Source organism: Nerophis ophidion, linkage group LG21, assembly GCF_033978795.1.
Source record: "Nerophis ophidion isolate RoL-2023_Sa linkage group LG21, RoL_Noph_v1.0, whole genome shotgun sequence".
In the NCBI taxonomy this organism is placed as follows: Eukaryota; Metazoa; Chordata; class Actinopteri; order Syngnathiformes; family Syngnathidae; genus Nerophis; species Nerophis ophidion.
Window position 1 is genome coordinate 40,146,436 of NC_084631.1, and position 25,327 is coordinate 40,171,762.

The following is a 25,327-nucleotide window of genomic DNA, read 5'->3' on the forward strand; positions in this document are numbered from 1 at the left end:
GGGGGAAGTTGCAACTGCGACGCAGCGGCAGGCTTCTGTTCGACAAGAAGAAGTTGACGTGTCCAAGATGGCGGAGCAGCGGGCCGGGCGGAAGAAGGGTTGTCATCACCGGCATCGGCCTGGTCAGTCCTCTCGGCACCGGGACTATGCTGCCCTGGAAGCGGCTCATCCTCGGCCACAGCGGCATTGTCGCCCTGGACTCGGAGGACTACAAAGCGATCCCCTGCAAAGTCGCGGCTTTAGTGCCCAGAGGACGCGGGGAAGGTCTTTATGACGAGACTCTGTTCGCCTCCGCCGGGGAGATGCGGAGCATGACGGGGGCCACAGTGATGGCCCTCGGAGCCGCTCACCTGGCCCTGCAGGACGCAGCGTGGCGCCCCACGACCAGGGAGGAGCAACTGGCCAGCGGGGTGGCTGTGGGCATGGGCATGGTGCCGCTGGAGGAAATCGCCTCCGCCTCCCTGGCCCTGCAAGAAAGGGGCTACAAGAAGGTCAGCCCCTTCTTCGTGCCCCGCATCCTGGTCAACATGCCCGCCGGGCACATCAGCATCAAGCACAAACTCAGGGGCCCCAACCACGCCGTGTCCACGGCCTGCACCACGGGCGCGCACGCCATCGGCGACGCCGCCAGGTTCATTGCCCGCGGTGATGCGGTCGCCATGGTTACAGGGGGTACCGAATCCTGCGTGGGGCCCCTGGCGATGGCCGGCTTCGCCCGGGCGCGGGCCCTCGCCACCAAATGGAACCACGATCCCAGACTGGCTTCCAGGCCCTTCCATCCCGAAAGAGAGGGCTTCGTGATGGGCGAGGGAGCGGCCGTGGTCCTGCTGGAGGAGCGGGACCACGCCGTCAACAGGGGGGCCCGGATCTACGCCGAGGTCTTGGGGTATGGGCTGTCGGGGGACGCCAGCCACATTACCACACCCAGCGCCGACGGAGACGGGGCATTTAGGTAACCCCTTCATTTCTCTCTCTACAGGCCCCCAAAGGGACGAGCGGTAGAAAATGGATGGATGGATTTGTGTTAACCATGATTCAATTCAGGCCCTGCGATGAGGTGGCGACTTGTCCAGAGTGTACCCCGCCTGAGATAGGCGCCAGCGCCCCCCCGCGACCCCAAAAAGGGAATAAGCGGTAGAAAATGGATGGATGGATGATTCAATTAAGTCTCCTTAAAACTCATTTGTATACTCTAGCCTTTAAATAGACTCCCTTTTTAGACCAGTTGATCTGCCGTTTCTTTTCTTTTTCTTCTATGTCCCACTCTCCCTTGTGGAGGGGGTCCGGTCCGATCCGGTGGCCATGTACTGCTTGCCTGTGTATCGGCTGGGGACATCTCTGCGCTGCTGATCCGCCTCCGCTTGGGATGGTTTCCTGCTGGCTCCGCTGTGAACGGGACTCTCGCTGCTGTGTTGGATCCGCTTTGGACTGGACTCTCACGAATCCTGCGTGGGGCCCCTGGCGATGGCCGGCTTCGCCCGGGCGCGGGCCCTCGCCACCAAATGGAACCACGATCCCAGACTGGCTTCCAGGCCCTTCCATCCCGAAAGAGAGGGCTTCGTGATGGGCGAGGGAGCGGCCGTGGTCCTGCTGGAGGAGCGGGACCACGCCGTCAACAGGGGGGCCCGGATCTACGCCGAGGTCTTGGGGTATGGACTGTCGGGGGACGCCAGCCACATTACCACACCCAGCGCCGACGGAGACGGGGCATTTAGGTAACCCCTTCATTTCTCTCTCTACATGCCCCCAAAGGGACGAGCGGTAGAAAATGGATGGATGGATTTGTGTTAACCATGATTCAATTCAGGCCCTGCGATGAGGTGGCGACTTGTCCAGAGTGTACCCCGCCTTCCGCCCGATTGTAGCTGAGATAGGCGCCAGGGCCCCCCCACGACCCCAAAAAGGGAATAAGCGGTAGAAAATGGATGGATGGATGATTCAATTAAGTCTCCTTAAAACTCATTTGTATACTTTAGCCTTTAAATAGACTCCCTTTTTAGACCAGTTGATCTGCCGTTTCTTTTCTTTTTCTTCTATGTCCCACTCTCCCTTGTGAAGGGGGTCCGGTCCGATCCGGTGGCCATGTACTGCTCGCCTGTGTATCGGCTGGGGACATCTCTGCGCTGCTGATCCGCCTCCGCTTGGGATGGTTTCCTGCTGGCTCCGCTGTGAACGGGACTCTCGCTGCTGTGTTGGATCCGCTTTGGACTGGACTCTCACGAATCCTGCGTGGGGCCCCTGGCGATGGCCGGCTTCGCCCGGGCGCGGGCCCTCGCCACCAAATGGAACCACGATCCCAGACTGGCTTCCAGGCCCTTCCATCCCGAAAGAGAGGGCTTCGTGATGGGCGAGGGAGCGGCCGTGGTCCTGCTGGAGGAGCGGGACCACGCCGTCAACAGGGGGGCCCGGATCTACGCCGAGGTCTTGGGGTATGGACTGTCGGGGGACGCCAGCCACATTACCACACCCAGCGCCGACGGAGACGGGGCATTTAGGTAACCCCTTCATTTCTCTCTCTACATGCCCCCAAAGGGACGAGCGGTAGAAAATGGATGGATGGATTTGTGTTAACCATGACTCAATTCAGGCCCTGCGATGAGGTGGCGACTTGTCCAGAGTGTACCCCGCCTTCCGCCCGATTGTAGCTGAGATAGGCGCCAGGGCCCCCCCACGACCCCAAAAAGGGAATAAGCGGTAGAAAATGGATGGATGGATGATTCAATTAAGTCTCCTTAAAACTCATTTGTATACTTTAGCCTTTAAATAGACTCCCTTTTTAGACCAGTTGATCTGCCGTTTCTTTTCTTTTTCTTCTATGTCCCACTCTCCCTTGTGAAGGGGGTCCGGTCCGATCCGGTGGCCATGTACTGCTCGCCTGTGTATCGGCTGGGGACATCTCTGCGCTGCTGATCCGCCTCCGCTTGGGATGGTTTCCTGCTGGCTCCGCTGTGAACGGGACTCTCGCTGCTGTGTTGGATCCGCTTTGGACTGGACTCTCACGAATCCTGCGTGGGGCCCCTGGCGATGGCCGGCTTCGCCCGGGCGCGGGCCCTCGCCACCAAATGGAACCAGGATCCCAGACTGGCTTCCAGGCCCTTCCATCCCGAAAGAGAGGGCTTCGTGATGGGCGAGGGAGCGGCCGTGGTCCTGCTGGAGGAGCGGGACCACGCCGTCAACAGGGGGGCCCGGATCTACGCTGAGGTCTTGGGGTATGGACTGTCGGGGGACGCCAGCCACATTACCACACCCAGCGCCGACGGAGACGGGGCATTTAGGTAACCCCTTCATTTCTCTCTCTACATGCCCCCAAAGGGACGAGCGGTAGAAAATGGATGGATGGATTTGTGTTAACCATGATTCAATTCAGGCCCTGCGATGAGGTGGCGACTTGTCCAGGGTGTACCCCGCCTTCCGCCCGATTGTAGCTGAGATAGGCGCCAGCGCCCCCCCCGCGACCCCAAAAAGGGAATAAGCGGTAGAAAATGGATGGATGGATGATTCAATTAAGTCTCCTTAAGACTCATTTGTATACTCTAGCCTTTAAATAGACTCCCTTTTTAGACCAGTTGATCTGCCGTTTCTTTTCTTTTTCTTCTATGTCCCACTCTCCCTTGTGGAGGGGGTCCGGTCCGATCCGGTGGCCATGTACTGCTCGCCTGTGTATCGGCTGGGGACATCTCTGCGCTGCTGATCCGCCTCCGCTTGGATTGGTTTCCTGCTGGCTCCGCTGTGAACGGGACTCTCGCTGCTGTGTTGGATCCGCTTTGGACTGGACTCTCACCAATCCTGCGTGGGGCCCCTGGCGATGGCCGGCTTCGCCCGGGCGCGGGCCCTCGCCACCAAATGGAACCAAGATCCCAGACTGGCTTCCAGGCCCTTCCATCCCGAAAGAGAGGGCTTCGTGATGGGTGAGGGAGCGGCCGTGGTCCTGCTGGAGGAGCGGGACCATGCCGTCAACAGGGGGGCCCGGATCTACGCCGAGGTCTTGGGGTATGGACTGTCGGGGGACGCCAGCCACATTACCACACCCAGCGCCGACGGAGACGGGGCATTTAGGTAACCCCTTCATTTCTCTCTTTACATGCCCCCAAAGGGACGAGCGGTAGAAAATGGATGGATGGATTTGTGTTAACCATGATTCAATTCAGGCCCTGCGATGAGGTGGCGACTTGTCCAGAGTGTACCCCGCCTTCCGCCCGATTGTAGCTGAGATAGGCGCCAGCGCCCCCCCGCGACCCCAAAAAGGGAATAAGCGGTGGAAAATGGATGGATGGATAATTCAATTAAGTCTCCTTAAAACTCATTTGTATACTCTAGCCTTTAAATAGACTCCCTTTTTAGACCAGTTGATCTGCCGTTTCTTTTCTTTTTCTTCTATGTCCCACTCTCCCTTGTGGAGGGGGTCCGGTCCGATCCGGTGGCCATGTATTGCTCGCCTGTGTATCGGCTGGGGACATCTCTGCGCTGCTGATCCGCCTCCGCTTGGGATGGTTTCCTGCTGGCTCCGCTGTGAACGGGACTCTCGCTGCTGTGTTGGATCCGCTTTGGACTGGACTCTCACGAATCCTGCGTGGGGCCCCTGGCGATGGCCGGCTTCGCCCGGGCGCGGGCCCTCGCCACCAAATGGAACCAAGATCCCAGACTGGCTTTCAGGCCCTTCCATCCCGAAAGAGAGGGCTTCGTGATGGGCGAGGGAGCGGCCGTGGTCCTGCTGGAGGAGCGGGACCACGCCGTCAACAGGGGGGCCCGGATCTACGCCGAGGTCTTGGGGTATGGACTGTCGGGGGACGCCAGCCACATTACCACACCCAGCGCCGACGGAGACGGGGCATTTAGGTAACCCCTTCATTTCTCTCTCTACATGCCCCCAAAGGGACGAGCGGTAGAAAATGGATGGATGGATTTGTGTTAACCATGATTCAATTCAGGCCCTGCGATGAGGTGGCGACTTGTCCAGGGTGTACGCCGCCTTCCGCCCGATTGTAGCTGAGATAGGCGCCAGCGCCCCCCCCCCCGCGACCCCAAAAAGGGAATAAGCGGTGGAAAATGGATGGATGGATGATTCAATTAAGTCTCCTTAAAACTCATTTGTATACTCTAGCCTTTAAATAGACTCCCTTTTTAGACCAGTTGATCTGCCGTTTCTTTTCTTTTTCTTCTATGTCCCACTCTCCCTTGTGGAGGGGGTCCGGTCCGATCCGGTGGCCATGTACTGCTCGCCTGTGTATCGGCTGGGGACATCTCTGCGCTGCTGATCCGCCTCCGCTTGGGATGGTTTCCTGCTGGCTCCGCTGTGAACGGGACTCTCGCTGCTGTGTTGGATGCGCTTTGGACTGGACTCTCGCGATTGTGTTGGATCCATTATGGATTGAACTTTCACAGTATCATGTTAGACCCGCTCGACATCCATTGCTTTCCTCCTCTCCAAGGTTCTCATAGTCATCATTGTCACCGACGTCCCACTGGGTGTGAGTTTTCCTTGCCCTTATGTGGGCCTACCGAGGATGTCGTAGTGGTTTGTGCAGCCCTTTGAGACACTAGTGATTTAGGGCTATATAAGTAAACATTGATTGATTGATTGATTGATTCAATTCACAATTTATGGTTGCCGAGACAATGCGGGGACAATAATATTTATTTTTGCAACGTTGCAATTTGAAAAGCTTCAGTGAGTTGAAATCTACTTTACTATTATTTTTATTTAAAAAAAAACAAACTCTGGGCTTCCCTGCTTAGGCTGCTGCGCCCGCGACCCGACCTCGGATAAGTGGAAGAAGATGGATGGATGCATGGCCTTGGCCACTAATACACCCCCATGCCATCACACATGCTGGCTTTTACACTTTGCGCCTAAAACAATCTGGATGGTTCTTTTGCTTTTTGGACACAGTTTCCCCCAAAAAATTGGAAATGTGGACTTGTCAGACCACAGAACACTTTTCCACTTTGCATCAGTCCATCTTAGTTTCCGGGTGTTGTTGATAAATGGCTTTGGCTTTGCATAGTAAGGTTTTAACTTGCACTTAGGGATGTAGCGACCGACTGTAGTTGGTCCTGAGCCAGTGTGGTGATATCCTTTACACACTCATGTGGCTTTTTGATGCAGTACCGCCCGAGGGATCGAAAGTCCGTAATATCGTGGCTTTACGTGCAGCGATTTCTCCGGATCCTCTGAACCTTTTAATGATATTATGGACTGTAGATGGCGAAATCCCTAAATTCCTTGCAATAGCTGGTTGAGAAATATTATTTTTATACAATTTGCTCAGGCATTTGTTGACAAAGTGGTGGCCCTCGCCCCGTCCTTGTTTGTGAACGACTGAGCATTCCATGGCACCCACCTGTTCCCAATTAGCCTGCACACCTGTGGCATGTTCCAAATAAATGTTTGATGAGCATTCCTCAACTAACTCGGTCTTTTTTGCCACTCGTGCCAGCTTTTTTGAAATATATTGCAGGCTTAATATTCCAAATGAGCTAATATTTTCAAAAAATAACGTTTTCTAGTTGTTGTGTGTGCGTGCGTGCGTGCGTGTGTGTGTGTGAAGTGAAGTGAATTATATTTATATAGCGCTTTTCTCAAGTGACTCAAAGCGCTTTACATAGTGAAACCCAATATCTAAGTTACATTTAAACCAGTGTGGGTGGCACTGGGAGCAGGTGGGTAAAGTGTCTTGCCCAAGGACACAACGGCAGTAACTAGGATGGCACAAGCGGGAATCGAACCTGCAACCCCCAAGTTGCTGGCACAGCCACTCTACCAACCGAGCTATGCCGCCATGTGTGTGTGTGTGTGTGTGTGTGCACAATTGTAAGATTTTGACTCCTTCCATCCATCTTCTAGCACAGATAAATGAGGAGCGGTATAGCTCTGTTGGTTAAATGGCTATGCCAGCAACTTGAAGGTTCCAGGTTCGATCCCCGCTTCCGCCATCTGCCATCCTAGTCACTGCCGTTGTGTCCTTGGGCAAGACACTTTACCCACCCGCTTCACACTGCTTTAAATGTAACTTAGATATTGGGTTTCACTATGTAAAGTGCTTTGAGTCACTAGAGAAAAGCGCTATATAAGTGAAGTGAATTATATAGCGCTTTTCTCTAGTGACTCAAAGCACTTTACATAGTGAAACCCAATATCTAAGTTACATTTAAACCAGTGTGGGTGGCACTGGGAGCAGGTGGGTAAAGCGTCTTGCCCAAGGACACAACGGCAGTAACTAGGATGGCACAAGCGGGAATCGAACCTGCAACCCTCAAGTTGCTGGCACAGCCACTCTACCAACCGAGCTATGCCGCTATGTGTGTGTGTGTGTGTGCACAATTGTAAGATTTTGACTCCTTCCATCCATCTTCTAGCACAGATAAATGAGGAGCGGTATAGCTCTGTTGGTTAAATGGCTATGCCAGCAACTTGAAGGTTCCAGGTTCGATCCCCGCTTCCGCCATCTGCCATCCTAGTCACTGCCGTTGTGTCCTTGGGCAAGACACTTTACCCACCCGCTTCACACTGCTTTAAATGTAACTTAGATATTGGGTTTCACTATGTAAAGTGCTTTGAGTCACTAGAGAAAAGCGCTATATAAATGTAGTACACCACCCCCACTACACTATCCTTGCAGAAACCCCGTCACCAAGTAAAATGTACTTTTTTTCGACAGGTGCATGTCAGCGGCCATCAAAGACGCGGGCGTTTCACCCGAGGACGTGACGTACGTGAACGCCCACGCCACCTCCACACCTTTGGGCGACGCGGCGGAAAACGCCGCCATCAAGAGGCTGTTTGGCCCACACGCTGCACGTCTGGCCGTGTCGTCCACCAAGGGCGCCACGGGACACCTGCTGGGGGCGGCGGGGGCCCTGGAGGCCGCCTTCACCGCGCTGGCCTGTTACCACGGCGTCCTGCCTCCCACGCTCAACCTGGACCACACCCACCCGGACTTCAACCTCAACTACGTCCCCTGCACGGCGCAGACCTGGCGGACTTCGGGCAGACGTGTGGCGCTCTCTAACTCTTTTGGATTCGGGGGGACAAACGCCACTCTGTGTCTTGCCAGTGCGTAGCCTGCTCCAGCACTTTTTCACAGGTGGCCACACCAATATGTCCTGATTTGGAATAAAGGTGTGCATCATAGAGTATTTCCTTGCATTGTCGCCAGGGCGCTAATTAATTTAAAACCTCTTACCAAAGGCATGCGGTAAAGGCAAGCATGCGCTAATTATTTTAAAGCCTCTTCTCACTCCGGCGCTTGCCAAAGGCATGCGGTAAATTTAGGCCTGCGCTTAAAAATTTGAGTGTGATATAAGGATACCATCACAAAAAGCACATTTATTTAAAAAAAACGTTATTATGGTCTTGCCTTTACTTATAAATGAAGTCCATGCGCAGCTCCTTCTGATCAAAAGCATCGATAACTTGTTTATAGAAGTCTTCCTTATCTTTCTTCAGTTTTATAAGTCTGTCTCGATGCAGATCTTCCTTTATTACTTCCTGCTTCGATTGAAAGTCTAGTTTAGAAAACTGTTTTATTTTAGATATGTAATCCTCCATGTTAAAAGTGCAAGCGAGAGGAAAAAATAAACGATCGCTGCTTGTTGTCACTTCTTCCGCAGCCGAGTAGTCGCAAGAAGGATCACTAGCGCCCTCTACCACCAGGAGACGGGAGTCATTTAATGACTCATATTTGACACACGCAGCTACGGTATATTAATAAAACATAGCTGCTTACTGTTCTTTTCAGCATATTCAATAGCTTGGACCTTAAATCCTACTGAATAGCTCTTAATCTTCTTCCCTTTATGCGATTTCAAATGATTGAAATCAGCCTCCTCCATTTTGAAAATGATGACAGGTGAAGTGTCACTCGTGACGTGACGAGTTTGACCCGGGGGAAATTCGAGACATGGCCATACTATATACCCTGCGGCAATTCAAGGAAATATGGTATATTACAAAGCATTACATTACAGAAGAAAATGTCAAGAGTCTCCTTTCAGAGTTCCTGCTAAAAATTGACGTACGGTCAAATCCAGAAAACTACTTGCGTATTAAATCAGGGGTGGCGATTACGTGGATGGTTAGCTAGCGGTGGATGGTGGAGGGTGTGTCACTCCATCGCCAGCCAGGCATTCAAAAAATAGCCCTAAAAATGAGCGCTCATCAATCTTCACCAAGACGTGACTTGATTGACATCCACGGCACCCGAGTGAGATGACGCTGGCTGCTGCCGGATCATTGTTAAGAAAAAACGACCGACAGGAAGGACGAGAACATACTTGCCAACCTTGAGACCTCCGATTACGTGACTGCTGTTGTTGTGTGTTGTTGCCGCGCTGGGAGGTCGTTAATGAAACTGCCTAACAATAAACCCACATAAGAAACCAAGAACTGGCCCTCAATCATTCCACAGTTATAACGTCATTGGGCAGGCACGCCGTTATATTGTGGGAAAGCGGACTTGAAAACCGGCTGTCGACACGTCACTCAGGTCCACATGGAGCTGGAGGGGGCGTGGCCTCCAGCTCCGCCTGAATTTCCGGAGATTTTCGGGAGAGGCTCTTAATTTCGGGAGTCCGGGAGGGTTGGCAAGTAGTATATAACCCATAAGTTACAACAGCGCCGCTTCTTCCTGGCTGCGCTACCAAAACAAGAGTCTCAGAAATACATACATGTATGTATACATGTTTATGTATGTACATATATGTATCTGTGTATATATAAGCACTTTATATATAAAAATATCCATTCATCATCCATCCATTTTCTACTGCTTATTCTCTTTTGGGGGGCGGGGGGCACTGGTTCCTATCTCAGCTACAATCGGGCGGAAGGCGGTGTACACCCTGGACAAGTCGCCACCTCATCGCAGGGCCATATATATATATATATATATATATATATATATATATATATATATATATACATATGTGTGTATGTATACATATTTTTGTATGTACATATTTATGTGTGTACATACATATAGACCTATATATATGTATGTATGTATGTATATATATATATATATATATATATATATATATACTGGTGTATATATAAATATATATATATATACACATGTATACACACACATATACATACATATATGTGTGTACGTATACATAGTTATGTATGTACACACACACATATATATATATATATCAATCAATAAATCAATATATGTATATATATATATACATGTATATATATACAGTATATATGTATATGTGTGTGTGTGAATCTATATATATATATATATATATATATATAGATTCACACACACATATACATATATACTGTATATATATACATGTATATACATACATACATATATATATATATATATATAGATTCACACACATATATATATGTATATATATATATATATATAGATAGATATATAGATTCACACACACATATATATATATATATATATATATATATATATATATATATATATATATATATATATATATATATATATATTCACACAGCTTCTGGTACACCCTAGAAACTGATCACTAATCAATTATACAGACATATTGATTAATACAGAATACATGATCAATCACATCAATGTTCAAAAATAAATTAAATTACACTTTTTTTCAAATCTGTATATACACTTAACGTTTTGAGTATGTGCACATGTTGCCTCTAAAATGAAAGTAACCAAAGAAACTGTTCTTCACAAAAATACTCAAGTGAAATTTAAAAAAATATGTTGCATTTAAACTACTAGGACAAGTACAATTCATCCCCCAAAAAAGTTTTGAAATAAAAGTTAAAAAAGTTACTAGAGTAAAAAAATTGACTTAAATATTGTCATATTTAATAATACAACTTTAACATTTGACAACCAAATAATAAAACAAGGTGACTCGGTAAAAAATCTGGGTATTATCTTCCACCCAACTCTCTCCTTTGAGTCACACATTAAAAGCGTTACTAAAACGGCCTTCTTTCATCTCCGTTATATCGCTAAAATTCGCTCCATTTTGTCCACTAAAGACGCTGAGATCATTATCCATGCGTTTGTTACGTCTCGTCTCGATTACTGTAACGTATTATTTTCGGGTCTCCCCATGTCTAGCATTAAAAGATTACAGTTGGTACAAAATGCGGCTGCTAGACTTTTGACAAGAACAAGAAAGTTTGATCATATTACGCCTGTACTGTATATACCTTTATATACATATATACATACATATATACATACATATATACCTTTATATACATATATACATACATATATACCTATACTGTATATACCTTTATATACATATATACATACATATATACCTATACTGTATATACCTTTATATACATATATACATACATATATATACCTATACTGTATATACATACATATATATACCTATACTGTATATACCTTTATATACATATATACATACATATATACCTATACTGTATATACCTTTATATACATATATACATACATATATACCTATACTGTATATACCTTTATATACATATATATATACATATATACCTATACTGTATATACCTTTATATACATATATGCATACATATATACCTATACTGTATATACCTTTATATACATATATACATACATATATACCTATACTGTATATACCTTTATATACATATGTACATACATATATACCTTTATATACATATATACATACATATATACCTATACTGTATATACCTTTATATACATATATACATACATATATATACCTATACTGTATATACATACATATATATACCTATACTGTATATACCTTTATATACATACATACATACATATATACCTATACAGGCTCACCTGCACTGGCTTCCTGTGCACTTAAGATGTGACTTTAAGGTTTTACTACTTACGTATAAAATACTACACGGTCTAGCTCCAGCCTATCTTGCCGATTGTATTGTACCATATGTCCCGGCAAGAAATCTGCGTTCAAAAGACTCCGGCTTATTAGTGATTCCTAGAGCCCAAAAAAAGTCTGCGGGCTATAGAGCGTTTCCCGTTCGGGCTCCAGTACTCTGGAATGCCCTCCCGGTAACAGTTCGAGATGCTACCTCAGTAGAAGCATTTAAGTCTCACCTTAAAACTCATCTGTATACTCTAGCCTTTAAATAGACCTCCTTTTTAGACCAGTTGATCTGCCGCTTCTTTTCGTTTTACTCCTATGTCCCTTGTAGAGGGGGTCCGGTCCGATGACCATGGATGAAGTACTGGCTGTCCAGAGTCGAGACCCAGGATGGACCGCTCGCCTGTGTATCGGTTGGGGACATCTCTACGCTGCTGATCCGCCTCCGCTTGAGATGGTTTCCTGTGGACGGGACTCTCGCTGCTGTCTTGGATCCACTTTGAACTGAACTCTCGCGGCTGTGTTGGAGCCACTACGGATTGAACTTTCACAGTATCATGTTGGACCCGCTCGACATCCATTGCTTTCGGTCCCCTAGAGAGGGGGGGGGGTTGCCCACATCTGAGGTCCTCTCCAAGGTTTCTCATAGTCAGCATTGTCACTAGCGTCCCACTGGGTGTGAGTTTTCCTTGCCCTTTTGTGGGTTCTTCCGAGGATGTCGTAGTCGTAATGATTTGTGCAGTCCTTTGAGACATTTGTGATTTGGGGCTATATAAATAAACAGATTGATTGATTGATTGACTTAAGTAAAAGCAAGGCATTAACTGCATATCTGGACCTCATCTTCAAACTTATCCTGGATAAGTGCTTTTTTATGTTTAATTAAAGAAATCCAAATGGACCTGCAGTGTGGGAAAACAATATTTGTGTACATTTACATTGAATAGTTAGAAATATAAGATCAATATCATCAAATGTAGGCCAGCAATGTTGAAAAATGTCTTCAACATCCATTCACAGTATCAATCTATAAGATAATACACTTTCATTTAATTGTACGTACTTTTGCACAACAGAAAAATAACAAATATGATCTTTCACATCAATTATTAGTATTTAGTACCCGCCATGATGATTTAACCTGGAGTACAAATAGTGTTTTATAGCGAAAAGCCCAAAGCGGAAACGGAAGTGCTGCGTGTTTGCCGGTTGCGGGCTTGACGCAAGCTTTACGCGAGCTTGTAGTCCTTAGTTGGAAAGGTGTTGGACGTGGTTGTGATGTGGAAGATGCATCAAACAGAAGCGTGAAGATGCAGAAGAAGGAGGACGCTGCAGGTGTCCGCGGTCACGTGATCTTTGCAGGTCAGCTCTAATCCACACATGACGCATGTTGTCGCTGCTCTCATCCTCTCTTCTCTCATCTTCTCATGTTTGAGCAAAGCCAAGCAACGTCGTTCAGTGTTTGCCTTCGTGCGCGTGCACGTTTGCATGTGCACGTGCGACCCAGCCCGTTTCACATGTGGAATGGAAATCATTCAAACATATAATGGAGGGGGAAATATCTAACATGGAATGGAAATAATTCACATGTAGAATGCAAATCATTCACAAGTGGCTTGGAAATAATTCAAACATATAATGGTAAAAAAAAATCTAATGTAGAATATAAATAATTCACATGTGGAGTGGAAAAAATTCACATTTGGAAAGGAAATAATTCAAACATATAATGGGGGAAAAAAACTAACGTAGAATGAAAATAATGGGAAAAAAATCAAATATAGAATGAAAATCATTCACAAGTGGAATGGAAAAAAATCACATGTTGAATGGAAAAAGAACGCAAAAAATGTAACATAGAATGTAAATAATTCACATGTAGAATGGAAATAATTCAAATATATAATGGAAAAAAAACTAACGTAGAATGAAAATAATGGGGAAAAAACAAATATAGAATGTAAATAATTCACATGTAGAATGGAAAAATAAATCAAATAAAGAATGAAAATAATTCACATGTGGAATGGAAAAAATCACATGTAGAATGGAAAAAAATCACATGTAGAATGGAAGAATAAATCAAATATAGAATGAAAATAATTCACATGTGGAATGGAAATAATTCAAATATATAATGGTAAAAAAAATCAAATGTAGAATAAAAATAATTCACATGTAGAATGCAAATAATTTACATGTGGAGTGGAAAAAATTCACATTTGGAAAGGAAATAATTCAAACATATAATGGGAAAAAAAACTAACGTAGAATGAAAATAATGGGAAAAAAATCAAATATAGAATGAAAATAATTCACATGTGGAATGGAAATAGTTCAAACAATGAAAAAAAATGTAACACAGAATGTAAATAATTCACATGTAGAATGGAAATAATTCAAATATATAATGGAAAAAAAAACTAACGTAGAATGAAAATAATGGGAAAAAACAAATATAGAATGAAAATAATTCACATGTGGAATATAAAAAAAATTCCAATTAAGAATGAAAATAATTCACACGTGGAATGGAAATAGTTCAAAAATGATGAAAATTTTTTTAATGTAGAATGTAAATAATTCACATGTAGAATGCAAATAATTCACATGTGGAATGGAACAAATTCACATGTAGAATGGAAAAATAAATTAAATATAGAATGAAAATAATCCACATGTAGAATGGAAAAATAAATCAAATATAGAACAAAAATAATTCACATGTAGAATGGAAGAATAAATCAAATATAGAATGTAAATAATTCACATGTGGAATGGAAATAATTCCAATATATAATGGAAAAAAACATAGAATGAAAATAATGGGAAAAAAATCAAATATCGAATGAAAATAATTTACATGTGGAATATAAAAAAAAATCAAATATAGAATGAAAATAATTCACATGTGGAATGGAAATAATTCAAATACATAATGGAAAAAAAAACTAACGTAGAATGAAAATAATGGGGGAAAAATCAAATATAGAATGAAAATAATTCACATGTGGAATGGAAATAGTTCAAACATAATGAAAAAAAATGTAATGTAGAATGTAAATAATTCACATGTAGAATGGAACAAATTCACATGTAGAATGGAAAAATAAATCAAATATAGAATGAAAATAATTCACATGTGGAATGTAAAAAAAAATCACATGTTGAATGGAAATAGTTCAAACATAATGAAAAAAATGTAACGTAGAATGTAAATAATTCACATGTGGAATGGAAATAATTCAAATACATAATGGAAAAAAAACTAAAGTAGAAAGAAAATAATGGGGGGAAAAAATCAAATATAGAATGAAAATAATTCACACGTGGAATGGAAATAGTTCAAACATAATGAAAAAAATGTAATATAGAATGAAAATAATTCACATGAGGAATGGAAAAATAAATCAAATATAGAATGAAAATAATTCACATGTTGAATGGAAACAGTTCAAAACATAATGAAAAAAAATGTAATGTAGAATGTAAATAATTCCCGTGCAGAATGCAAATAATTCACATGTGGAATGGAACAAATTCACATGTAGATTGGAAAAATAAATCAAATGTAGAATGAAAATAATTCACATGTGGAATGGAAAAAAATCACATGTAGAATGGAAGAATAAATCAAATATAGAATGAAAATAATTCACATGTGGAATGGAAAAATAAATCAAATGTAGAATGAAAATAATTCACATGTGGAATGGAAAAATAAATCAAATGTAGAATGAAAATAATTCACATGTGGAATGGAAAAAAATCACATGTAGAATGGAAGAATAAATCAAATATAGAATGAAAATAATTCACATGTGGAATGGAAAAATAAATCAAATGTAGAATGAAAATAATTCACATGTGGAATGGAAAAAAATCACATGTAGAATGGAAGAATATATCAAATATAGAATGAATATAATTCACATGTGGAATCTAAATAGTTCAAACATAATGAAAAAAATGTAACGTAAAATGTAAATAATTCACATGTGGAATGGAAATAATTCAAACATATAATGGGAAGAAAAAAATCTAACTTAGAATGAAAATAATGGGAAAAAAATCAAATATAGAATGAAAATAATTCACATGTGGAATGGAAAAAAATCACATGTTGAATGGAAATAGTTCAAACATAATGAAAAAAATGTAATGTAGATTGTAAATAATTCACATGTAGAATAGAAATACTTCAAATATATAATGGAAAAAAAACTAATGTAGAATAAAAATAATGGGAAAAAAATCAAATATAGAATGAAAATGATTCACATATGGAATATTAAAAAATCAAATTTAGAATAAAAATAATTCAGATGTGGAATGGAAATAGTTCAAACATAATGAAAAAAAAAATGTAATGTAGAATGTAAATAATTCACGCGTAGAATGTAAATAATTCACATGTGGAATGGAACAAATTCACATTTAGAATGAAAAAAATAAATCAAATATAGAATGAAAATAATTCACATGTGGAATGGAAAAATAAATCAAATATAGAATGATAATAATTCACATGTGGAATGGAAATAGTTCAAAACATATAATGGAAAAAAAAAATCAAATGTAGAATGTAAATAATTCACATGTGGAATGGGGAAAAAAATCAAATATAGAATGGAAAAAATTCACATGTGGAATGGAAATAATTCAAACATATAATGGGGGGGGGAATATCTAACATAGAATGGAAATAATTCACATGTAGAATGCAAATCATTCACAAGTGGTTTGGAAATAATTCAAACATATAATGGTAAAAAAAATCAAATGTAGAATGGAAATAATTCACATGCAGAATGGAAATAATTCAAATATATAATGGAAAAAAACAAACGTAGAATGAAAATAATGGGGAAAAAATCAAATATAGAATGAAGATAATTCACATGTGGAATGGAAATAGTTCAAACATAATGAAAAAAAATGTAACATGGATTGTAAATAATTCAAATGTAGAATGCAAATAATTCACATGTGGAATAGAAATAATTCAAACATATAATGGAAAAAAAACTAACGTAGAATTAAAACAATGGGAAAAAAATCAAATATAGAATGAAAATAATTCACATATGGAATATTAAAAAATCAAATTTAGAATGAAAATAATTCACATGTGGAATGGAAATAGTTCAAACATAATGAAAAAAATGTAATGTAGAATGTAAATAATTCACATGTAGAATGCAAATAATTCACATGTGGAATGGAACAAATTCACATGTAGAATGGAAAAATAAATCAAATATAGAATGAAAATAATTATATTGTGGAATGGAAAAATAAATCAAATATAGAATGAAAATAATTCACATGTGGAATGGAAAAAAATCACATGTAGAATGGAAGAATAAATCAAATATAGAATGAAAATAATTCACATGTGGAATGGAAAAATAAATCAAATATAGAATGAAAATAATTCACATGTGGAATGGAAAAATAAATCAAATATAGAATGAAAATAATTCACATGTGGAATGGAAAAATAAATCAAATATAGAATGAAAATAATTCACATGTGGAATGGAAATAGTTCAAAACATATAATGGAAAAAAAAATCTAATGTAGAATGCAAATAATTCACTTGTGGAATGGGGAAAAAGATCAAATATAGAATGGAAAAAATTCACATGTGGAATGGAAATCATTCAAACATATAATGGGGGGGGAAATATCTAACATAGAATGGAAATAATTCACATGTAGAATGCAAATCATTCACAAGTGGTTTGGAAATAATTCAAATATATAATGGTAAAAAAAAAAATCAAATGTAGAATAAAAATAATTCACATGCAGAACGCAAATAATTCACATGTGGAAAGGAAATATTTCAAACATATAATGGAAAAAAAACAAACGTAGAATGAAAATAATGGGAAAAAAATCAGATATAGAATGAAAATAATTCACATGTGGAATGGAAAAAAAATCACATGTTGAATGGAAATAGTTCAAACATAATGAAAAAAATGTAACGTAGAATGTAAATAATTCACATGTGGAATGGACATAATTCAAATTAATAATGGAAAAAAAAACTAACGTAGAATGAAAATAATGGGGGAAAAAATCTAATTTAGAATGAAAATAACTCACATGTGGAATGGAAATAGTTCAAACATAATGAAAAAAATGTAATGTAGAATGTAAATAATTCACATGTGGAATGCAAATAATTCACATGTGGAATGGAACAAATTCACATGTAGAATGGAAATAGTTCAAAACATATAATGAAAAACACATCTAATGTAGAATGCAAATAATTCACATGTGGAAAAGAAATAATTCAAACATATAATGGAAAAAAAAACTAAAGTAGAATGAAAATAATTCACATGTGGAATGTAAAAAAAAATTCCAATTAAGAATGAAAATAATTCACACGTGGAATGGAAATAGTTCAAAAATGATGAAAATTTTTTTAATGTAGAATGTAAATAATTCACATGTAGAATGCAAATAATTCACATGTGGAATGGAAAAAATCACATGTAGAATGGAAAAAGAAATCAAATATAGAAAGAAAATAATTCACATGTGGAATGGAAATAGTTCAAAACATATAATGGAAAAAAAAATCTAATGTAGAATGCAAATAATTCACTTGTGGAATGGGGAAAAAATCAAATATAGAATGGAAAAAATTCACATGTGGAATGGAAATAATTCAAACACATAATGGGGAGAACAATCTAACATAGAATGGAAATAATTCACATGTAGAATGCAAATCATTCACAAGTGGTTTGGAAATAATTCAAACTTATAATGGTAAAAAAAAATCAAATGTAGAATGAAAATAATTCACATGCAGAACGTAAATAATTCACATGTGGAGTGGAAAAAATTCACATGTGGAAAGGAAATATTTCAAACATAATGAAAAAAAAAATGTAACGTAGAATGTAAATAATTCACATGTGGAATGGAAATAATTCAAATACATAATGGAAAAAAAACTAACGTAGAATGAAAATAATGGGGAAAAAAATCAAATATAGAATGAAAATAATTCACATGTGGAATGTAAATATTCAAATATAATGAAAAAAAATGTCATGTAGAATGTAAATAATTCACATGTGGAATGGAACAAATTCACATGTAGAATGGAAAAATAAATCAAATATAGAATGAAAATAATTCACATGTGGAATGGAAATAGTTCAAACATTTAATGGAAAAAAAATCTAACGTAAAATTAAAATAATGGGGAAAAAAATCAAATGTGGAATGCAAATAATTCACATGTGGAATGGAAATCATTTAAATATATAATGGAAAAAAAATCAAATGTAGAATGAAAATAATTCATATGTAGCATGAAAAATAATCAAATACAGAATGAAAAAAATTCACATGTGGAATGGAAACAATTCCAACATATAATGGAAAATAAATCTAACGTAGAATGGAAATAATTCACATGTAGAATGAAAAAACATGTGTAATTTTGAACAGGTTTGTGCTGAAAACAAAGTTTTGTTGTACTGGTTGCAATGACAATAAAGACCTACCTACCTACTAGATCTGACAAATCTGTGTCTAAGACTAGATGTGACCAATTTAAGTCTCATACTAGATCTAACCAATCCAAGTCCAAGTCTATATCTGATTTGTCTCAGACTATTTCTGACCCATCTAAGACTAGATCTGACCAGTATACTAGTATATGTGACCAATCTGAGTTTAAGTCTAGATCCCACAAATATTAGTCTATGACTAGATCTGATCAATCGAAGTTCAAGACAACATTTGACCACTTTAAGTCTCTGACTAGATCTGCTGAATGTAAGTCTATGGATAGATGTGACAAATCTAAGTCTAAGACTAAATGTGACCAATCTAAGTCTCATACGAGATTTGACCAATCTAAGTCGTTGACAAGATCTGACGAATCCAAGTCTGATTAGATTGGACCAATCTAAGTCTCATACTAGATCTGACCAATCTAAGTCCCATACTAGATCTGACCAGTCTAATCATAACTGGCCGTGGCTCAGTAATCAAGACTTAGTTAGCAGTCAACCCTATCATCACAACCAAGGTCCTATTCCAGATGACAAACCTCATCTTGCCTTGCTTGGTTTCAGGTTGTCCCGATCCTCCAGTAGGTCCGCATGCGTCTCCCATGACTTGTCTTTGAAGAACCAGTGGTGCTGGTCCCGGACGGGATGCCGCAGACAGCCAGTCACTAAGACTGTGTTAGAGTGACGAGATCTGAACATTCTAAGTCCAAGACAAGATTTGACCAATCTAAGACTCGATGTGAACAATTTAAGTCTCATGCTAGATCTAACCAATCCAAGTCCAAGACTATATATAACCTGTCTCAGACTCTATCTGACCAATCTAAGACTAGATCTGACCAGTATACTAGTATATGTCACCAATCTGAGTTTAAGACTAGATCCCACAAATATTAGTCTATGACTAGATCTGATCAATCGAAGTTCAAGACACCATTTGACCACTTTAAGTCTCTGACTAGATCTGCTGAATGTAAGTCTATGGATAGATGTGACAAATCTAAGTCTAAGACTAAATGTGACCAATCTAGGTCTCATACGAGATTTGACCAATCTAAGTCGTTGACTAGATCTGACAAATCTAAGTCTGATTAGATTGGACCAATCTAAGTCTCATACTAGATCTGACCAGTCTAACCATAACTGGCCGTGGCTCAGTAATCAAGACTTAGTTAGCAGTCGACCCTATCATCACAACCAAGGTCCTACTCCAGATGACAAACCTCATCTTGCCTTGTTTGGTTTCAGGTTGTCCCGATCCTCCAGTAGGTCCGCATGTGTCTCCCATGACTTGTCTTTGAAGAACCGGTGGTGCTGGTCCCAGGCGGGATGCCGCAGACAGCCAGTCACTAAGACTGTGTTAGAGTGACGAGATCTGAACATTCTCAGTCCAAGACAAGATTTGACCAATCCAAGTCTAAGACTCGATGTGACCAATTTAAGTCTCATACTAGATCAAACCAATCCAAGTCTAAGACTATATATAACCTGTCTCAGCCTCTATCTGACCAATCTAAGACTAGATCTGACCAGTATACTAGTATATGTGACCAATCTGAGTTTAAGACTAGATCCAACAAATATTAGTCTTTGACTAGATCTGATCAATCGAAGTTCAAGACAACATTTGACCACTTTAAGTCTCTGACTAGATCTGCTGAATGTAAGTCTATGGATAGATGTGACAAATCTAAGTCTAAGACTAAATGTGACCAATCTAGGTCTCATACGAGATTTGACCAATCTAAGTCGTTGACTAGATCTGACGAATCTAAGTCTGATTAGATTGGACCAATCTAAGGCTCATACTAGATCTGACCAGTCTAACCATAACTGGCCGTGGCTCAGTAATCAAGACTTAGTTAGCAGTCAACCAAGGTCCTACTCCAGATGACAAACCTCATCTTGCCTTGTTTGGTTTCAGGTTGTCCCGATCCTCCAGTAGGTCCGCATGTGTCTCCCATGACTTGTCTTTGAAGAACCGGTGGTGCTGGTCCCGGACGGGATGCCCCAGACAGCCAGTCACTAAGACTGTGTTAGAGTGACGAGATCTGACCATTCTCAGTCCAAGACAAGATTTGACCAATCTAAGACTCGATGTGACCAATTTAAGTCTCATGCTAGATCTAACCAATCCAAGTCCAAGACTATATCTAACCTGTCTCAGACTCTATCTGACCAATCTAAGACTAGATCTGACCAGTATACTAGTATATGTCACCAATCTGAGTTTAAGACTAGATCCAACAAATATTAGTCTATGACTAGATCTGATCAATCGAAGTTCAAGACACCATTTGACCACTTTAAGTCTCTGACTAGATCTGCTGAATGTAAGTCTATGGATAGATGTGACAAATCTAAGTCTAAGACTAAATGTGACCAATCTAAGTCTCATACGAGATTTGACCAATCTAAGTCGTTGACTAGATCTGACGAATCTAAGTCTGATTAGATTGGACCAACTAAGTCTCATACTAGATCTGACCAGTCTAACCATAACTGGCCGTGGCTCAGTAATCAAGACTTAGTCAGCAGTCAACCAAGGTCCTACTCCAGATGACAAACCTCATCTTGACTTGTTTGGTTTCAGGTTGTCCCGATCCTCCAGTAGGTCCGCATGTGTCTCCCATGACTTGTCTTTGAAGAACCAGTGGTGCTGGTCCCGGACGGGATGCCCCAGACAGCCAGTCACTAAGACTGTGTTAGAGTGACGAGATCTGAACATTCTAAGTCCAAGACAAGATTTGACCAATCTAAGACTCGATGTGAACAATTTGTCTCCTGCTAGATCCAACCAATCCAATCCAAGACTATATCTGACCTGTCTCAGACTATATCTGACCAATCTGAGACTAGCTCTGACCAGTATACTAGTATATGTGACCAATCTGGGTTTAAGAGTAGATCCTACAAATACTAGTCCATGACTAGATCTGATCAATCATCTTGACTTGTTTGGTTCCAGGTTGTGCTGATCCTCCGGTAGCAGCAGTCGGTCCGCATATGTGTCCCATGACTTGTCTTTGAAGAACCAGTGGTGCTGGTCCCGGACGGGATGCCGCAGACAGCCAGTGGCCATGACTGTGTTAGAGTTGTGGTTGTCACGCTCCATCCCCATGTGCCTGCTCCTCCAGAGTCTGGTACTCATGGTCCTGTGTTTCCCTTCGGCCAGCATGTGTCCCAGAGGCTGCAACTGTCAGCGGGACCTCCACCTTCATGGGCTCAATGTCAGCTGCAGTCAGTCCCGGCTCAAAGAGATCCCTCCCAGCCTGCCGGTGGACACGGTCTTGTTGAGGCTGGACCACAACCAGATAGACAGCGTTCCCGATCAGGCTTTCCACGGACTTTGGCTTTTGAGAGAGCTCAACCTTTCCTACAATACCGTGGAGACGCTCGGAGATGGGGCGTTCAGTGGCGTCGAGGCAACGCTCCAAGTGCTGGACCTGTCCCATAACCGCATCACCAGTGTGCACAGGGAGGCCTTTTCCCGCCTCAAGGCTCGTGTTATCATGGACGATAATCCCTGGCACTGCGACTGCGCCCTCCAGCAGGCCATCGGCGGGATGGCCCACAACCACGAATCCACCACTCGGGTTCTGTGCAGGAGCTCCGAGCTTCGGGACCAGGAGGGACGACCTTTCCTGGCAGTGGCCGGCGATCTCTGCAACGTCGCCAAAAGGACAACGGACTACGCCATGCTGGTGACCATGTTCTGTTGGTTCGCCATGGTCATTTCCTACGTGGTCTACTACGTTCGTCAGAACCAGGAGGACGCCAGGCGACACCTGGAGTACCTCAAGTCTCTTCCCAGCAAGCCCAAGAAAGCAGAAGAGGCTGACGACATAAGCACCGTGGTCTGAGGGGAGCCTCGGACCGGCCCGTCAAGACAAGGCTTCTTCCTGCAAACATGGCTCGCTCCGTGGTCTTGAATTTCACACTCGGCTTCGACATGTACAGTCCGGCTTGAAAAAAACAAATGAGGGTCAAACGGCACGTTAGGATTTGTAATCTTTTCCAAATGGTTGGACTAAAACCTTGGACACTCTTCAGCCAGTGTACAAAAGCCAAAAGCAGTGAAGTTGTCGGCTTGTGTAAATGCTAAATAAAAAGAGACTACAACAAATCATTTTCAACTTCAATTGAAATAGACTGCAAAGACATGATTTTAACCTTCCAACTGAGAAACTTTTTGCAAATAATCATGAATTTCGAATTTATTGGGAACTGAGGAGACACTTTTTTGAAGTGGAATTCTTTCCCATTCTTGCTTGATGTACAGTTTAAGTTGTTCAACAGTCTCCTGCTTCATATTTTAGCCTTCTTATTTTCCATGGGAGACAGGTCTGGACTACAGGCAGGCCAGTCTAGTACCCGCATTGTTTTACTACGAAGCCACGCTGTTGTAACACGTGGCTTGACGTTGTCTCGCTGTAATAAGCAGGGGCGACCATGATTGTGGAAGGACTCTCGTGCTCGGGTTGGGGGTTCTCTCTTCGCCATTCGCTCCAACTTCTCCAACTTCTCCGGCCCCCTTCTTCTCTGCTGCTGCCCTGGCACCAATACCCCCCCCGCCTCGCTGCAGGTCCCCAGGCCACGCCTCCTCACAGACCTCCACCGCCAGAAAGTCTGTGCCCCCGGTCTTTTCTTCCTTTTCCACCTTTTCTTCATCCCTCCTTTGTTCTTTGTCTTCTTTTTTGTCTTCTTCTTCTATTTCGTCTACTTTTTCTTCTTGTTGTTCTTTTTCTTGTTCTTGTTGTTCTTCTATTCCGTCTTCTTCGCTTTCTACTTTTTCTTCCTTTTCTTCTTCTTCTTCATTCTTTTATTCTTCTTCTTTTTCTTTTATTCCGCCTTCTTCTTCTATTTCATCTTTGTCTTTTTCTTCTTCTTTTTCTTGTTCTTCTTTTTCTCCTTGTTCTTCTTTTTCTTCTATTCTGTTTTCTTCTCTTCTTCTACTATTTCATCTTCTTCCTCTTTTTCTTCTTCTTCTATTTCATCTACTTTTTCTTCTTATTGTTCTTTTTCTTGTTCTTGTTGTTCTTCTATTCCGTCTTCTTCTCTTTCTTCTTCTTCTTCTTCATTCTTTTTCTTTTTCTTTTATTCCGCCTTCTTCTATTTCATCTTCTTCTTTTTCTTCTTCTTTTTCTTCTTCTTCTTTTTCTTCTTGTTCTTCTTTTACTTCTATCCTGTTTTCTTCTCTTCTTCTACTATTTCATCTTCTTCCTCTTTTTCTTCTTCTATTTCTTCATCAAATTCCTCTTCATCCATTCTTCATCAAATTCTTCCAATTGTTCTTCACTTTCCCCTTCGTCTTCTTCCTCTTTTTCTTCTTCTTCTATTTCTTCTTCAAATTCCTTTTCATCAAATTGTTCTTCCAATTCTTCTTCACTTTCCTCTTCTTCTTTTCCAATGGGGGGCCATTTGCAGCGGTGTTTCTGGGTGTTGTTGATAAATGGCTTTGGCTTTAACTTGCACTTACATATGTAGCGACCAACTGTAGCTACCGACAGTGCTTTTTTTAAGTGTTCCTTAGCCCATGTGGTGATATCCTTTACACACTGATGTCGGTTTTTACGTGCAGTGATTCTCTAAACCTTTCGACGGTGAACTCCCTAAATTCCTTGCAATAGCTGGTTGAGAAATGTTCTTAAACAATTTCCTCCGGCATTTGTTGACAAAGTGGAGACCCTCGCCCCATCCTTGTTTGTGAATGACTGAGCATTTCATGGAAGCTGCTTTTATACCCAATCATGGCACCCAATTAGCCTGCACACCTGTAGAATGTTCCAAATGAGTGTTTGACGAGCATTCCTCAACTTTCTCAGTCTTTTTTGCCACTTGTGCTAGCTTTTTTGAAACATCTTGCAGGCTTCACATTCCAAATGAGCTAATATTTGCCAAAAATAACAAAGTTTACCAT

The 25,327-nt window shown here is 41.3% G+C and overlaps 3 protein-coding genes across 3 annotated transcripts in view; all 3 read left to right on the forward strand.

Annotated features, from left to right (window-relative positions):
* The window catches only part of LOC133540105 (3-oxoacyl-[acyl-carrier-protein] synthase, mitochondrial-like), a 9,555-nt gene extending 170 nt beyond the window's left edge, over positions 1-9,385 (forward strand). Inside the window, exons 1-2 of the mRNA XM_061882605.1 lie at positions 1-952; positions 7,659-9,385. The exon at positions 1-952 is cut by the window's left edge and continues 170 nt beyond it. Of these exons, the coding sequence (XP_061738589.1) occupies positions 1-952; positions 7,659-8,061 (1,355 nt within the window). The 3' untranslated portion in view covers positions 8,062-9,385. The remainder of the gene's footprint in view (positions 953-7,658) is intronic.
* Positions 967-2,784, forward strand: LOC133540106 (3-oxoacyl-[acyl-carrier-protein] synthase, mitochondrial-like). Its single transcript, XM_061882607.1, has 2 exons — positions 967-2,495; positions 2,588-2,784. Exons 1-2 carry the CDS (start codon positions 2,245-2,247, stop codon positions 2,643-2,645), a joined length of 309 nt encoding a protein of 102 aa, XP_061738591.1. The 5' UTR covers positions 967-2,244; the 3' UTR covers positions 2,646-2,784.
* A 3,681-nt stretch (positions 9,386-13,066) lies between the features above and the next one.
* On the forward strand, positions 13,067-23,875 carry LOC133540107 (leucine-rich repeat-containing protein 3B-like). The gene is made up of 2 exons (XM_061882608.1): positions 13,067-13,215; positions 22,376-23,875. The coding sequence occupies exon 2, from the start codon at positions 22,488-22,490 to the stop codon at positions 23,268-23,270; it is 783 nt and encodes a 260-aa protein (XP_061738592.1). The 5' UTR covers positions 13,067-13,215; positions 22,376-22,487; the 3' UTR covers positions 23,271-23,875.
* The last annotated feature ends 1,452 nt before the right edge of the window (positions 23,876-25,327 follow it).

What these genes read in the sequence shown, in the direction of transcription:
- LOC133540106 (XM_061882607.1), top strand. Translation starts at nt 2,245, where the DNA reads ATGGCCGGCTTCGCCCGGGCGCGGGCCCTCGCCACCAAATGGAACCAC. An exon ending in GACGGAGACGGGGCATTTAG is followed by an intron (nt 2,496 to 2,587) that starts GTAACCCCTTCA and finishes GACTCAATTCAG; the next exon opens with GCCCTGCGATGAGGTGGCGA.
- LOC133540107 (XM_061882608.1), top strand. Translation starts at nt 22,488, where the DNA reads ATGACTGTGTTAGAGTTGTGGTTGTCACGCTCCATCCCCATGTGCCTG.